The sequence below is a fragment of the Pithys albifrons genome, chromosome 4, assembly GCF_047495875.1.
Source record: "Pithys albifrons albifrons isolate INPA30051 chromosome 4, PitAlb_v1, whole genome shotgun sequence".
Classification (NCBI taxonomy): Eukaryota; Metazoa; Chordata; class Aves; order Passeriformes; family Thamnophilidae; genus Pithys; species Pithys albifrons.
In genome coordinates, this window is record NC_092461.1 from 24,619,741 (window position 1) to 24,637,520 (window position 17,780).

General features: G+C 37.9%; 1 protein-coding gene across 9 annotated transcripts in view; it reads right to left on the reverse strand.

Moving 5' to 3' along the window:
* Positions 1-17,780, reverse strand: part of SEMA5A (semaphorin 5A) — a 395,174-nt gene that overhangs the window by 75,372 nt on the left and 302,022 nt on the right. For all 9 annotated transcript variants that reach the window (XM_071553669.1, XM_071553674.1, XM_071553672.1 and 6 more), the window contains 3 exons: positions 7,064-7,181; positions 1,359-1,540; positions 229-372 (listed from right to left, as the gene is read on the reverse strand). In XM_071553669.1, the coding sequence (XP_071409770.1) occupies positions 229-372; positions 1,359-1,540; positions 7,064-7,181 (444 nt within the window). The remainder of the gene's footprint in view (positions 1-228; positions 373-1,358; positions 1,541-7,063; positions 7,182-17,780) is intronic.

Sequence of the window (17,780 nt, forward strand, 5' to 3'; positions counted from 1 at the left end):
ACCAGGAGCTCTCAGGGGGCTTAGGAGGGATGAAGCTAAGTGAAAGATGAAAGATCTGCCACAGACCCACAGCCTTGTTAATGGGAATACTGCTACTGTACAGCAGTGAAGTTAAAGAGAGTGAAAGGAAAGGGAAGAGAAAACCAAGGCATGTAAAGGAGAAATTGTCCTGTGGAATACAACTGAGCAGAAGAAATTAAAAAAGACAGGAGAAAAAAGATAACTCACCTCTCCTCTCGATTCTGTCCCACACAGACGCGTCCTCCGTGTCGAGGGGTTGGATTGCTGCAGGAACGCTGACGAACTTGAAAGCCTATTCCACACGTGGTACTACAAGGTGACCAAGATGTCCATGGTGTCCAGCCTCCATTTCTGGTAGAATAAAAAGCTCAGGCTCTGTCATCTGTTTACATAGCGAATGGCTGATTAGGTGTGACTGACAGCAGAATCTGGCCTATTAATAGTCATTAATACTGCATTGTGTTCCATTTCTTCAAGAATACTGAACCAAAATAAAGTTACTCTGAGCATTCCATATTCAATGCTTTGTAATCAGCAACTGCTAAAATTACCTCCTTACACAAGAAGTACAAAGCTATGAAGCCATTCAGTTGCTTTAGTCACTTTATTCTGGGTAAACTTCATATGCAAACTCTTGCATCAAGGTTCTGAAAATATTTTCAGGGATATTAAAATGTCAAATTTTGCTAGCCCTTCTGAAAGGAAAGTGATTAAAATCTGGAGGAAAAGGAGGCTCAGAGAACCTCATATTGCTCTCTACAGCTACCTGAAAGGAGGTTGTAATGAGGTGGTGCTTGGTCTCTTCTCAAGTGTAGCAACGGAAAGAATGAGAGGAAACTACCTCATGTTATGCCAGGAGAGATTTAGATTGGATATTAATAAAAATTCCTTCACAAAAAAGGTTGTCAACATTGAAGTCAAGAAGGGAAGTGGTGGTGTTACCATCCTTGGGGCTATTTAAAAGATGTGTAGTTGTGGTGCTTAGGAATGCGGTTTAGTAGTGGACTTTGCGGTGCTTATTAGTGGATGGACTCAATCTCAAGGGTCTTTTCCAGCCTAAATAGTTCTATGATACTAAAGGAAAAAGACTTAATTAAGTTTCAAAATGCAGTATTTCTCGATTTCAACAGGAAACTATGATAAGACATCAGTATTTTATTTGTAATGTAACAAAAAAGCCAACAGAATTCACATACTGTACCTTGCATTAGTGAACTTTTAGAAAGGACACTCCTGCTCCTCCTCAATATACCATGGGGGGAAAAAAGAGATTTTATTCTGATCCAGTTAAAAACCTTTAAAATGCAAATGATAGAACCTGAAATTGTCTTGTGTACCTGGAACAGTTGGCAATCTCCATAGTTGGTCCTTCACACAGCCAACCTCCACACTGAGGAGCAGGACTGTCACACACACGTGTCCTGCAGAGGCAGGAGCCAACACTGGCACCATCGGTGTGGGTGCAAGGTTTCCACTGTGACCATGTTCCAAAATTTCCATCCACTGTCAGATTCCTCATCTAGAAAAAAAAGACACAGCAGAAAACCTTACCTGAGGTCTGACAGTTCCTTCATAAAACCTCTTTATTTTGTAGTTCATGAAGGTTCAGACTTCATCTGTCAACAATAAAAGCCTCCTCTGCAGAGATATGACTTCCACAAAGCAAGCTACCCTTTTAATTTCTGTAGTTGTTTAACTTTCATGACTTCTGGCCAATATGAGCCACTGGATGTCAACACTATAGCAATAACAGTAATCACAACTAACTGTTATCTTTCATTACCACGCTTGCCTACAGGGAATCAATAAAAACTACAGTTTCTCTTCCTCCATTGTCTTCTGATGACTGGGTTCCCCATTTTCTAAAATTTTCCTGTGAAAATGGAACCTGGATATTGACTGTAAAACCCAAATGTAGATCAAAAGAAAGAGCCAGCAGAGGATAAGGAAGAAATGAGGATGCTATGAGTATGGTGAGGCACTTGTACAAGTTTCCCAGAGAAGCTGTGGATGCCCCATCCCTGGAAATGTTCAAGGCCAGGCTGGAAGGGTGTCGAGCCACCTGGTCTAGTGGAAGATGTCCTTGGCCTTGGCAGGCAGGTTGGAACAAGATGATCTTTAAGTTCCCTTCCATTGAAACCATTCCATGATCCTATGATACTGTAATAGTCCAGGGTAACAAAAATGGATCCATCAAATGAAAATTTCCACGATGAGTGTCTCTTTTTACAACAGTTTTTTGAAGCATATGTCATATAGTACCTTTTCATAAAATTAAAATGTAGTTTTAAATATGACAGTCTTTAGATGTAATTCTATGTATAAATCCTAAAAACATCTCCAAAAAACAGTACCTAACCCTACATGATGAGAGAGTTTGTTCCCACAGAATTCAATTCTCAACATCTTTGGCTGAAAGGGTCATACCATTCTTATCTTGACTGGAATGTTTCCATAAAGCAGCCATAACACATTTGATAAGAAATTTTTACTGTCCAGCTGAAACAAATTGAGACAGTGGAAACTGCAGCAGCCCACATGGCTGCTGGAATTTCTAAAGAACCTGGGGCAGGACATAGGGAATTCAGCTCTCGACAAAGATAGACTTTCATACTATCCTTTTAGGAAGGTGTTAATCTTGACAAGTCTGTGATCCTAAATGGAAACGATGGCCACTTTTCCACTTCGGTGCTAAGGGATTTGCATTTTGATTGCCACATTGTAACTTTCGATCAAGACAACAGTACTTAAAAGTGCAGGCTAAATAGGATTTAAAGTGACTTAGTTGAAAACAAATGTTGTAGTCATGTATATTTTATCAAATGTGTAAGAACATAACAATTTAATATTTGCTTATATACTGAAATAGGAATTACAGTTGCGGATTGTCATAACTGATCTGAAATGGTGTCTCCCTTTGCTATTTTGAATATTGTTTCTTTTTAACAGTGGTGAGAGAACTATACATTTCACAAATAACTTGAAGATAAAAGAGTTTCAATTACAGCACAAGACATGTTTCCACTGACACACTGGGTGTTGGTTCATTCATTCCACTGTGGCAAGGATTCCATAATTTCACTATTAATTACATTTCTCACACTTTATTTTTCACAGATACAGCTTATCCATGGAACAGTTATGTCCTTATTCTGTCAAGTACAACTGATATAACCACCATTCATCATCTCAAAATTTCGCTGACAGACACTTACTGAAAATAACTCACCGACCTTTGCTCTTGCAGAGTATACTCTCTTGTTTTCGTAAGACAACAGAAAAGACTTACTTCTTGTTAAGTGGCAAGTAAACCCATTCTGTCTTACACTGCTGGTCTGAAAAATATTCGTAGTCCATAAACTAACAAGTATATGTCCCCAACCTAATTAATGTTAGAGATGCGAAAATGCCATTATGCCTTTCTATTTCTGTGCTGCATAAAAACATCTTTATTGTTGCACCTACAAATATAAAGTAAAGCTACAGTTGTCTATGGCTACAATAATTTATATTAAGTGGCAGGGAAAGTATACATCAAACAAAGCTGAAAGCTTGAGCTCAGAAAGATAAACTGATGGCATATTTCTCTTTCTTCATTTTTTTCCTCTGCTCCTGCAAAGATCATCCTACTGCAGTCTCTGCTATTCCCCATGACTCACTTACTTTGTCTCTTTGTGAGTATCTCCCTTTCAGAAGTGATATCCAACAATTTTACCATACAACTACAGAAAAGAAAAATGTAGTGATGAAGGGCCTTTTTAGCCCTCGCCAGAATCCATGCCCATTAACCTGACACACCTCAAGGGCAAAATCATAATCAGTCAGACAATGTGGCTGTATTATCCTGGCACAGCGATACTCCTGCTTTCCCTCTCTAACATCCTGGTTTTGTCACCCTTTCCCTTCTGCAGATACTTCTAGACCTTTCTTTCCTTCTAATGTCTACCAAATATCAATCTTTGTCTTGCACCTCTCTGCATCCACCGAAAAAACCAACCAACCAACCAAACAAAAACCAAAGAAAACCCCAAAACTCAAACATTTTTTAGAATTATTTTTACTTTCCTTGTAAAAGCTGTTTCATAATATCAATGCATTTTTCAGTGATGGACTGCAAGTCCCACTGGACAATACTTCAGACAAACAATCTTCATAACCATAAAAATATTGGACGAATTATAACTGACCAAAATGTGCCATAGCATTAATTACTATCTATATTTATATACAGTTGTTGTACTCATGCCAACTGAAACAATAACCTAAAAAATTAAACTGAGAATTAAAATAAAAGCAAAGGAACCAAAAGAACCACATTTTTCACAATTGATCTTGAAAGTTCATAGAGACGGCAACATGGATGCTCAGGTACCTCTCCTAGTCCCCTCCCTGCTCTACCATGATATGCCAATAAATATTCAGCCACACGATTAATTCCCTAGTAAGTAATTTCTCAAAGGCAACTGATCATATATTTTTATTTTGGGATAAACTAGTGTATAAATAGACCTCTTTCTGATCCAAGTTAGAAGAAACTGGACACGCATTAATCAAAAAAATTCTATAATGTTAAAAAGATGAGTGTAATTTTACTAACAATTGAGATATTGGAACCAATTCAAACATAAAGAGGGAGGGTAGAAGGTTCAAATAGTCTGTTATGTTCTGCCTGCAACAGCATCTTCAATGTATCTAGTACATGTTAAAGATGGACATAGCTCAGTTGCCTACAAAATTAAATTCATTACCTCTCAGCTTACATATCCTATGAATACATCACATAAAAATGCTATAAAACTAAATATTTGAAAGCCTCTCCAAGCAAAATTGTAATTGATTTTAGTTTGCCAGAATACAGTGTTATTGTAAAGGAAAGACTTTATGAAGTTTTCAAATTTGTGTTACTTGCTGTTTAGGGGTTTAAGGGAGTAATGGGGTAGAAGCACTCTTTTCAATTTAGACAGATAATTCTAAAATCTTGCTTATATTATGCAATCTCAATCTGCTTAACCACAAAGTTTCTTTGGAGGTTCACTAAATCATTGCATCTCTGATTGGCAATATAAATCTTACAGCTATGGATGAATTTCTGAGCAAGCCTTAGGTGCTCCTCTGCTTTGACCAGACTGCCATACCCCAGGCAACTCTCATCTAATGGATACTAAATAATTGTTTTTGTCAGTTGAATCAAACAGAATTGAATTATGCTTTCTTAATAATTCTTCCCTTCCCCTCCACCCCATCTTGGCCTTGTGTTTTATATTTATGAAAGAAAATAAGACCTAATACCACAATTCAAAGACTGAGCATGGCAGGCAGACTGCTCAAGCAAGTATCAACCAACACATGCATTTCAGTGATCCGTTCACGTAAAGCAATTAGGCCACCAGCAAAAACCACACATAAACACATTTAACCTGTGGAATTATCACAGGCAGATATGACACACTTCACATAGTAGGAAATTAATATAATATACATCTCGTTACTTGCCAATCAGGGAGGCAAAGACTGTACTAGTGACTGAATGCAGACTTTCTGTGAGACAATGGCTATTTCTATATTAGCAAGTGGTGTGCACATACACTGTAAATCTGGAAAAGAAAAAAGTTGGTGCTGAAAACTTGACACATACAACATATGTATTTTATGGGCTTCACTTTGGACTTGCTCTAGCCACAGATTAAATGCCTAGTAGTAGTTGGAGCATTTTTGCTTTAATTTCATCTGAAAATAATGTGGCTTGGTGCTTCAAGATTGCTTTGTGATGTGAACCAATGAATACTGGATGGAAAAAATCATAGTATTTGACCCTGACTTCAGCTCAAATGCTAATGCAGATGAATCCAACACAGACCGTTTTTATTAGGCCTTTGTGTGAGAGTATCGATGCAAAGGACAGGACAAAATAAAACCATTTTTTAAAGTTTTAAAAATTGAAATATATGTTTAAAAATTGCTATTTAATATCAAACAGTCAGAACACAGGAGCAAGTTCTCAAGGACCTCAGAATCAGTGCAGTGATTTCTACCTATAAAGGCTGCTGCAACACATGGAGAGATCACAAGTCAAAACTGGAAGAACTTTATATTAATTTTGCACACCTCTAGTTCACTAAACAAATCCCAGCTTAAGAGAGGAGTGTCAGTAAGAAGTTAAAGGGAGCTTGATAAACACATGGAGATTAGAACATGAATGCCGTATGAGCATAAATTCATAGATATGTGTGCTCCAGGAATGAGTGGGGACAAGTTCAAGAAGTTGTTAGTAGCAATGAAAGTAGAATTGAGTCAGAAAACCTCCCTCTTCCTGGGCAGAAGGACAAATCAAAAAGAGTCTCCAAAAAAAAGGAGCTCAGTAACACAAGGAAGATCCCTCTTAAACCCTTTTTGCGTGCTTTGGAGTGAGAGAAAAGAATGAATATTAAAAGATCCCCAGAACCACACTAAAAATGAGAGATATAAATCCACTTTGTTGTTGTTTGGGTTTTTCTATTATATTAAATCTACTTGATTTTTTTTTTTTAAGAGAAGTGGCAAGTGGTGGCAGACATTAACAGCAAGTTTACTATAGCTATCATCTCTGCCATTTATGTGGGTGAGGCTTAATTCATACAATTCAGCCTTTCAATTCACAGACTTTTAAAGAATTATTTGGCTTTTTATATTAGCAATAACAACACTTAAGGAAAAGATTATACTACTAGTGATTAAACTTTTCAAAGTAGATAATGGAGAAAAAATTCTGCAGAGATATATCAATATTTCTAACCTTAGAAAACATTTGTTTTCAAAGTGGGGTCACAGACATTACAGGTGAAAAACAACCACCCCTCAAAATTATTCTAAATAATTTATCATATAAGTATTTTAATAAGAAATGTAAAAGAAAACAGATATTTGCTAAAATCTGATGGGAAGACCTAAGAAATATGCTATTACATACAGTTTTCTGAGTTTGAAAAATCTATGTCAGTTTGTTTTCAGAAAATTTACATGGAATCAAAGGTTTTAAGAGATAAATGAATGCATTTGGACTTACTGGACACACAGTAATGCTTTGCTCCCATTGACTCATACTCAGACTTTCTTCCAGTGTTGTGCATTTCTTCATCACCATGTCCCAGCCACAATAAGGGTCTTGGGATCCAATGCATGCACTGTGAATGAAAACCAATCAGATAACTCAGACATTTATCTTCATTTGTACTGACCAAAGTTCTCTAAATAACTATGTAGCATCTCTTCATATTTCATAGGCAGAAAGTGAAAGTGTGGTATGGCACAGATGAAATGACCAAATAGAAGAAAAATGAATTTGAATGCCTACACAAAGCTAGGATTTCTTTTAAGTGCATAGCTGAATTTCTGGCTGCATGCATGGTATGTGGTCAGACTGATTATTGTACTTAATTACTAGAGAATTAGAGCAATTCATAAAAAAAGGTATGTTGTCTGCTTCAAGTAAAGATCTCAGGAGTTACAGTTCTTAGTCTTTTGGAATTACAGGTATTTTCTTTGGCAGAAATCAGAGGACAATGTCTACACTTCCAAAATTAATTAGAAAACCTTCTGATATATTTTCTGCACTGATGCAGAATCTCTGGAAGTAAATTCAAAGGGGCCCTGGTGGCTGCCATCACACCTCTTACACACCACATACTGCTCTTAACATTCTCTGTTAGTGGCATATGAGGAGGGAAAAAAAGGGTTAGAGAGAAGGATGGCAGTTTAGCTTCCTAGAGACTCTGAAAGACCCACCATACAAAACCAGAAGTTCATTTCTCTACTAAATAGCAGGTTTCTCCTGCTACTGGTAGGTCAGACATTAACAGTCCAGACAACAGGTCTGCAGCTTCATAGCTAAAGATACATAAGAAAGGAGGTGGAAATCCCATTACAGCAAAGTATATAATTTGGATTTTTTGACTGTGGGATGATATAATCAACACCTGGTCTACTGACACCTGATGGGATGCACCTATCTCAAAGGGAAAAAGATTTCCATTACAGGAGCTATCTGGGTTCATTAACAGAGCTTTAAACTAGCTTGAAAGGTGAAAAGAGACAAAACCAGGCTTGCCAGTGATGAGCATTGGGATGGTGTGTCAAAACCTGAAGAAACTGGCACTAATGGGATCCCTCAGTCTGCTTCTACACCAATGCACACAACATGAGGAACAAAAAAGTGGAGCTTGAAGCTTTGGTCCATTTCCAGAGATTTGACATCACTGGCATAAGTGAAACCTGGTGGGATGAGACCTGTGATTAAAGAGCCCTGTTGGATGGTTATAAGCTCTTTAGGAGGGATAGGCAGGACAGAAGAAGCGGAGGGGTAGCAGTGTATGTAACAGAAGGGTTAGAATATATGGAGCTCACAGTTGGCAATGACACAGTTGAGAGCCTCCAGGTAAGAATCAAATAATGCAGGTATCATCATGGGAGTCTACTATAGACCTCCCAGCCAGGACATTGATGCCGATGAATTATTCTTTGAGGAACTAAGGGACACTTCCAAGTCAATTGTCTTTGTCCTTATGGGGGACTTCAGTCTGCCAGAAGTTAACTAGAAGCATCACACAGCATGTAGTTCCACATCAACATCTGACCAAACACAGATTTAGTAATTCCCTAGTATGCTATTCCATAATACCAACCCAGAGAATTCATAGAGCTTATAAATTTCAAAGAATTTGTTACTACAGTACACTTGGCACCACAGATTGCCAGTACTATGTAGGAGCACAGCTCCTGTCTGCAAAATGGGCTTAATGTAGGAGCCATAATAGTCAAAACTCTGCAGGTACCACTAATTAGACTGCCAGTTCAAATATGAAGCTTTTGAATTAGGGGATTCAGTGTTCAGAGGAGAGTTCCCACTGATGGCTCTTGCAGCTGTGAGCACTTAGTATTTTTATAACTCAGGCTGCATGGTTCCATTGAATTATCTAGAAAGTGAGGAGGAATATTAATGTAAATTATGGAAACTTTTGTGTCTTGGTCTTCCAGTGTTTTCAAGACATGATGTCCAGTGTTCTCCTTCAGACTAACTCTAATAAAGCATATGTTTTATGAGAAAAGAATACAAAAACAAATTACAGGCTGACATAATGCAAAACTGTCAACATTTTAGAAGTGCTAATGCTGAAGTGAAAACTTCTACTTTAAAGCAGAAGTGCTCACTTTTCTAACTTCAAAGCATTCATATTTATAAATGTAGTTACTATGCTTTATAAACCTTTTAATAAAAACAAAAAAAAAAGTAAGGTCAGTATCCTTTCATTTAGAACTCTACTCCCTCTTTCATGGAAATAAGCTGATCCTTCTCCCATGCTGCTCTTAGACTCTATTTCCTCTTTTGCTTTTGCTTCCACTTTAGCTCCCACTCAGGCAGATCAAAATGGCTTACACTTTTCATTACAAGCCACTTAGAAGTTATAAATAAGGTGCTACAAACCCCCATACTTTCTCTGTTCTTATTACTTTCTGGTATTAAAACAGATCCTAATTTCACAGAAGAAATAAAAGTTCTTGTACTGGTAGGACAAAGCATGTCTCTCTGTAGACAATGAACATGGTCATTTCAGTAGCTGAACAGGTATGGAGAGTACTGCAGCAAGATAAAACAAGGTGAATCTTTTCAGAATTTAGTAAAGAAGGTCCACTGATCATATGAAAACTATGACTTTTAAGAAGTTAGTAACTTAGCTAACCTCATGCACACAAGAGGCTAACTTCCTTCATAAATAAGAGGCATTTTCAATCTTTGGTAATTTTTTTTCTTTACACTACAATACAAAATTAATCCTTTAAACATGCAAACTATTCCAAACAAAGTAACAAGAAATTTTGACCGAGGAGTATTCCTCACAGAAGAAACTCTAGTTTTGCCCCTTTTTCTTTTTTTTTTTTTTGCTAGTGTACTAATTGATTGTCCTAGTCAACACTACATCCAAGTCTCCTTCTGTAGAAAGTTTAATTTTTTTTAAAACCTATATTCAGGCAGAAAAAAAACGTACTACAAAAGTGTAGTTCAGTATCATCAACCTCTTTCAGTTCACCATGCCAGACATATTCATGAAATGAGGCAGGACCTGGCTTAAATAGCTGCCCTGTTCATAGGTATTGGAACAGCAAACCCTTTCTGCTCTCCTTCCTGTCTCACATCTCAGAGGGTATTCTTATTTATTTCTTCTAGATCACCAATATCTCTAAAAAGTGGATATAGTTTCTTATAAATTAAAAGAAGGGAGGTAATATGAGGGTATTTTTTTATCCTTATTTTCTTAATTATGTCACCTTTTAAGACCATTCCTCTTCTTTAAGGGATGATTTAATGTGTGAATAACAGTAGCTAATTATTTTTATCTACTATGACTAGATAAAAACAGATAACGAAATAAGTTTATATGTAGAAAACCAGATAGAATAAGCCTTGTAAGGATGAAAATACCAGAACCACTATCTGAAATGCGAATTTTAAAGGGACTGTTACTAAATCACAATCATGTGTTCTTACAAAAAAATCATATTGTTTTAACTCTTTTTTTTTAAATAAATCTCTTCCAAGACACAGCAACAAGAACAACTTCAGTGTGTACATCAAATAACAAAAGAAACTATATAATATGGATGTCAAATTTATGTCAACTTTATGTAAGTAAGGAAAATCAAAAATTAGATACCACTACACATCTTTCTCTCTATTTCCTCACAAATCTCTGCCTAAATAAAGCATTTTAGATGCAACTGCTGAAAAATGAGATAAATTCTAAAATAGGTATTAATTCTCTCAGCTGACAGCCCACATCTCTTAAGAATTCACATGATTTGTCCCAGCACCAGTAAAACCAGCAATTTTGCACAGGAAGGAAATTCAGGAATAAAAGTGAATGGGTTCATTCTAAGACTCTGATGCCACTTACCCCATTGAGTCAGCTTTCTCTACAAAAACATTCAACACATCTTAGCTTCTACTGATTGATTCTAATTTTGCTCTATGTTGCCACTTCACATTTTTTACCAAATGTAAATATTAGGTAGTTGAGTGTCTGTCCTGCAAGGCATTCACTTGGCTGCAATGATTTAGGATGCCTGCTGACAGTGATGTAACACTTCAACAAGGGATTTTGACTGACTAGTAGCAGATCTGTAAGGAGCCCCACTCTAAAGCAAGTCAGCAACAGCAGGTCATTTTCTTCAGCTATTTTATAATTATGACAAAGTAGGCCAGAAAACTGTTCTCCTTCAGTTACATTTGAGATAATTTATTGAGACAGAAAAATGAGGCAGAATTGAATATAACTCAGAGCAAAATATATAAAAAATCCCATATAGTTTTAGAGTAAAAAGAATTTGTTATGTGTGCTCCAAAGAAAAAAACAAACTCCTTAAGTTTAAAAGCTACATCCTGATACCATTGATCTCAAAGAGAATTTTAAATCTCCTTTCAGGGGAAGAATATATTCCCATATGAATATACATTGCAAGTGCTAATCATGTATCCTCTTGAGATGTAACATTTTATTTATACAATATATAAATGCAAGAGGTGCATCTTCCAAGGCTGTTCAATGAAACATTTTTTCTGTCTTTACCTATACACAACATTTAGGAGAACAGTCTCCTGACCCTTTCAACAATTTCTACTGAAATATCCATGCCTACACAGTTCCAATTACCATCAACTGTGATCTGACGCTACGTACACCAGGAATTGAACTGAGGTCACCACCTTATTTCACAGAAGCCAGATTTCTCACTGTAAATTTGAAGAGAAAACTGAAGATAAAAGCCTGACTCATGTTCCAAATGCACAGTTCTAACCATTTCTGAATGAATACATGAATTTGATACTAGACTTCTGTGCAAATGTAACAATCAGTGTTTTCACTACTAAGAAGAATAAAATATTTTAATCATCTCAGACATTCTAGGTGAACTATTTTCACTTCCTCTTGAATTTTTGTAATACAATCTGAATGTATTTAGGTACAATTCAATCTTCTAATATCACTGAGAATACCAGCTTTAAACCTACAAGCACCTCCCATCAAATCCAGAATCAGGAATTTATCACAGAATCACAGAATATGCTGAGTTGGAAGGGACTCACAAGGATCGAGTCCAACTCTTGGCCCTGCACAGGACTATCCCCAAGAGTCACACCATGTCCATGACAGTATCATCCAAACACTTCTTGAACTGTCAGGCTTGGTGCTGTGACCACTTCCCTGGGGAACCTGTTCCATCATTCAATAACCCTATGAGAGAAGAACCTTTTTCCAGTCGGTTCTTTCACTTGTCCCCATGGGATAGAGATTAGTGCCTGCCCCTCCTCTACCCCTCATGAGGAAGTTGTAACTGCAATGAGGTCTCTCCTCATTCTTCTCTTCTCCAGGCTGAATAGACCAAGTGATCTCAGCCACTCCTCATATGGCTTCCCCTCCATCTTCCCTCTCCATTGCCCTCCTCCGGACACTCTCTAGTAGCTTAATATCTTTCTTCTATTGTGGCACCCAAAACTGCACACAATATTCAAGCTGAGGCTGCCCCAGTGCAAAGCAGAGAGGGACAATCCCCTCCATCGACTGTCTGGTAATGCTTTGCCTGACGCCCCCAGGATGTGGTTGGCCCTCCTGTTGCCAGGGCACTGCTGACTCATTTTTATGTTTAAAAATTGTTTATAACACACAATTCTCTGAATGTTGGACTTCCAAATTACTCTACTAGGAACAAATGTGAAAGACAACTTTAAGACTGAGGAGCCCAGAACTTGACACAGTATTCCAGATGTGGCCTCACCAGGACTGAGTAGAGGGGCAGGATCACCTCCCTTGACCTGCTGGTAATGCTTTTCCTACTTCACACCCAGGACACCTTGGCCTTCTTGGCCACAAGGGCAAACTGCTGTCTCACAGACAGCTTATTACCCACCAAGTTCCCCCAGATCTTTCTCTACAGGGCTGCCTTCCAGCAGGTCAGCTCCCAGTCTGTACTGGTGCATGAGGTTATTCTTCTCCAAGTGAAGGACCCTGAATTTGCCTTTGTTGAATTTCAGACAGTTCTCCTCTGCCCTTCTCTCCAACCTGTCAAATCCTTCTGAATGGCTGCACAGCACTCTGGGGTATCAGACGCTCCTCTGAGCTTTCTGTCATCAGCTAACTTGCTGGGGAGGCATCTGTCCCTTCATCCAAATCACTGACAAATAAGTTAACCACACTGGGCCCAGTGTCGATCCTCAGATGACACCAGTGCCATACAGCCATTTCTCAATCCACTTCACTGGCAATCGTCCAGCCTCCATTTCCTGAACTTGCCTATGAATAACGACAGTTACTTACTAAGAGTAATTACTCCGAACTTAGAATTCCTGAATCTTTTGATATTTTTTAAAGCAAAGAAAGTAATTACATCATGACATACTGTTGGTACAGTAAAATCACAAGTGAGCAATTCAGATCTATATAAGATCCTGTAAGACTGAAGCCAGCTTGCACAAACCCTCTGAGACTTAGCTATCAACTAAGAAACAGCAAGGAGCTCAGCTGCTTCTAGTTGGTAGGGAGGAGGTTACTCCCCAATAATTCACATACTAGGTTCTCTCAGGACTCTGCAGGTGTGTGGAAACAGCCAGGATAAGATACTATAAACACTGGACTTGTGAGATATGGGTTATAACCAATTAAAGTTTCTAGCGTGGTTGTGTGAAACACTTTTTAGACAATAAGATGTAGTTCTAACACTATATAAACCATGTGCTGTGTGTAATAATAGGTCTTCACTTTAAAACCTCATAGGCTTGTCGGTGAAGTCCTTTCTCTCCGCCAAAAATTGTTTACTTTAACATACGAAAACCACATGCCTGTTTAAAATTTTTATTTCTTAGTTCACTTCTTTGTTCGAAATAATATCCTACTAATAAAAACTGAATTGCAAATATGTAGTCAAGTCTATCTCATTTTCTTACGTCATTGCAAACTAAAAGGAAAAAAAAATTCTTTCCCTCATAAGGCTACTTAAAGAAATAAACAGGGAGAAGGCTGTAAAATCCTTGTTTGGCAAAAATGTCTGCTTACAATACAATACATACACGCATAGATCACACTTTAAACAGTCATGACTAAATATTTCAGGTGCAGTGAAATGTAAATAAACAGTTTGATGCATTTTGTAGGCTAGATAGATAGACATGTTGAATTGCAATATCCAGGTGATAATAACCTAGTCAAACCTTAAAGGTTTTCCCCAAGGAGAACTGCACTTAAGTAACTGCTCTGCTGCTTTCTCCAAGTACTTAAAGATGCCAGGGTTTTTTGGAGAACTAAGTACTGACATGTCCCAAATTACTTATCCCTGGCTGACTCCTGAAACCAGCAGGATTATGACAGGGTGTTCAAAACTATCCAGACATAGGCAGAAATGTGCATGAGATACCCCTCACCTGCCCTCCATATAACCTGTCAATCCATATAACTATAATGGGCAGTTTATGAATGATGAAAATATTGTGGTACAATTGAAAGTGCTGAGCAACCCAAACTATGGTCTATGGTCTATGGTCTATGTTTGGTCTATGGTCTGCCTATGGTATGGTCTGCTGTCACAGTAATAAAGTGCACCTAAAACAAAAAAAAATGTAAAAAAAAATAGGCTGCAAATGTAAGAAAAATATTTTCAAGGGCCTTTGTTAACAATGTTTGTGTAAGCAGTCATGAGCTGGACAGGACTGTCTTGAATCAGAGGGAATGTCTGTCAGAGGCTACCGCACATCACAGGGTTCCTCCACAGCAGAAAAGTGCTGGAGGAACAGATTTACAATATGCAGAGCATATTAGAGTGGCAATTAAGGAGACATAGTAACTAAAAAAAAGTGATAACCACATGTATGTGTATGGGAAGATGAAACAAGGAATAATGAAATAGAAATTAAAACAGACAATCTCAGGAAAATTATCTTGACATTGAGATAAGAACTTGTGGAACAGTCTGCTCAACAGAGGGACTGAAGTTGCATTATCTGAAAGCTAAGCAATAAACCTAAACACAGAGATTAGATAAGGTTAGACATTAAGCACTCTGCCATTGGCACAAAAAGACAGAGCAAATGAGCCAGCACGTCTTCAGCCTTTTGGTTTTTTTAAGGCTTTTATTCATAGACAAGCATACTCTATTTCTCAATAATTTGTGAAGTAGATTTTAAAGATCCCACATGCCCTTGATTTGGGGAAGAGACTGTAATAATTATTGATGGAATTTCAGAGTATAACCTTGGCAGAGTAATACAGCCCTAAGTATGACAAATGTGAATAAGTAAAATTAAAATAATCAAAAAAAACCGAAAACAAAACACCCACTGCATTACCTTAGGTAAGGTTTACCTAGTAACCTATTTAGCCATTGAAATATTATAGAACTAATAGTTGGAAACAGAAGAATGTGAGTATTAAAGCACCCAGCAATGCAGTGAGCAAGTTTCAGAAGTTCCATTGCCTAGAGAAATTTATAGCCCCAAGTAATGTATCCACACTCTCTCCACATGCAAAAAACCACAAATCCACCATAAACCAGGAAAAACTTGTCAAACCAAAAGTAAGTTATAGGTGAGAGAAAGATTACGTCTGCATTATCCAACTAACTTGAGTCCCTAATGATAGATGACAAGGAGATTCCTTATGTCATCTGGATGACATCTGTAAATCTTCTCCTTTCTCACAAAACAGAGATAGAATTGCTGGTGAACTCATTAACAAGAAAAAGCATGGATGGCAACCCTTTTGGTTCAATGAATATCTAATTACTATAAAGAAAATCAAACAACTACAAATGATACGATTGAAAACCCCAAGAGGAATCATTTTATCTTCTGTAAAGTAAGTCATTCCAATAGAAGATGAGACTTCATCTACCTCTGAGCAGAGGAAGAAATTACCATTTGAGCAGGATTTGAGTAATTTAACTACTGTTCTATGCAGTAAAATGGGAATGGCACTACTTTGTTTTGTTTTAAAAGGAATTTTTAAAATTAGCCAACCAGACTGTTCTCCTCCAACAGGGAGAGGAATGCCTACCTTGCAGCCATACAGCAGTCCCCCTCAGTGAGGTCAGAACCATGTTTGAGCCCTGCAGGCAGAAAACCCTGATTTGCCTTGGGAATTGTGGGACTTCCACATAGGCACCAGCTAAGCAGGTGCTCTGGAAGTCTCATCTCTGGATGTTGGATCTCATACCTCACTAATAACATAATGAGGCTCCAGCCTTGAAATGTCCAAAGTGAACTACAGGCTTGGTGTAAACACATGACACATGTATTGTTGAGCTCTCTGTGTTTATGGCTGCCATCCTGGGTACACAGAGCCTACAGAAATACGGGGTCATAGCCCGTCTCCCTTTCTGAAATAAACACGTCTGCTTACAGCAATGTGTTTACTGTTTCATGCAAGCAAATGGTTTAATCAGATAATATGAAATAAAAGTTACTTATGTCATTAGGGTAGTTTTCTTCAGATATACACATATATACTCATACCGGTCCCAACAAACAAGTCACTAATTAATGAAAAAGAGGAAAGAACCAGAAAGGGCTACCGGCCCACCACATATCCTGTTTCAACTCACTAAACCAAGAAAAGATGAAACTTGGTCCTATGAAGGCCCCTAAACCAATAAAATCTTGAAGCAGAGTCTTGCCCATACATAACTGTTTCTTAAAGTAAGCCTTGCAGTACATCCAATGAGGCTTTGACTGTGTTTCTATTTCAGAAGAAAATGACAAAATATGCTACATAAAACAGCATAAACAAAAACAGGGCTGGTAAAAAAACTGTAAAAAGTAGAATACCTCTCTTCTATGTTCTGCTCATTTTCTAGGGCACAGCTTTTCTTTCAGTCTTGTTCTCAACCCAGTAGCCTTTCACTGGCCTCCTGCACAGTACCAATCCCCACGTTGAGCCAGGTCCCTTGGGAATGTCCTTCTACTGTCACCAAGCCACAGCTCTACACCTGTGTGGCCCCTCTGATAGTCAGAAATATCTCTACCTGCAAATGGTCACTACCTTCATGGGAAATATAATCTCTGTGAAGCACAAAATAACTGTGATTCTCAGTGCAGCAGCCAAACAAGGCAACTGGCAGCCTTTCTCCCTCCTTTAACAGCCCAACTTTACAAAGGAATGTATGTTGAACCAGGTTAAGGTAAAACTAGCTAAAAAAACCCTCACATGCCTCTGTCACAGTTTTCAAAACCTCATCACACTGATTCAGTGTAATGAGACACAAAACAATTGTACTGAATTACCAGGGCCCCACATATCAAAGGGAAGATACAACTAATCAAACGGAACTAGTAGCATGTTTTGCAACCCAGAAGTATTTTCAGATAGCCTATAGAAAAAGTTGTGTGCTGAACTTTAAATTCCTTAACTACCATAATACAGTCTATAACCAAGTGGCAATTTGTACATTATCCTCTTTGTTTGACTGAACAACTGTAGCTACACAGCCCTTTTATGTACTGGCATATTTCCATTTATTACAGTTTGTTGATCCAACACTACCTTTAAATAGCCACTTTTCCAAGTATTCTTAATTCTCAATTCATCCAACTGTTCTTGTTTAGCAGGTGGGACCAGTTTATCACTCTGTGGGTGTGACCAAAGCTATGTATTCTACATCCTCTATTCATTTCCCATGAACTGTTAACAATGGACCATTTGAAGCAGCTGCCCAGGGCACACCTGACCCCTCAGGGTGTGAGCTGG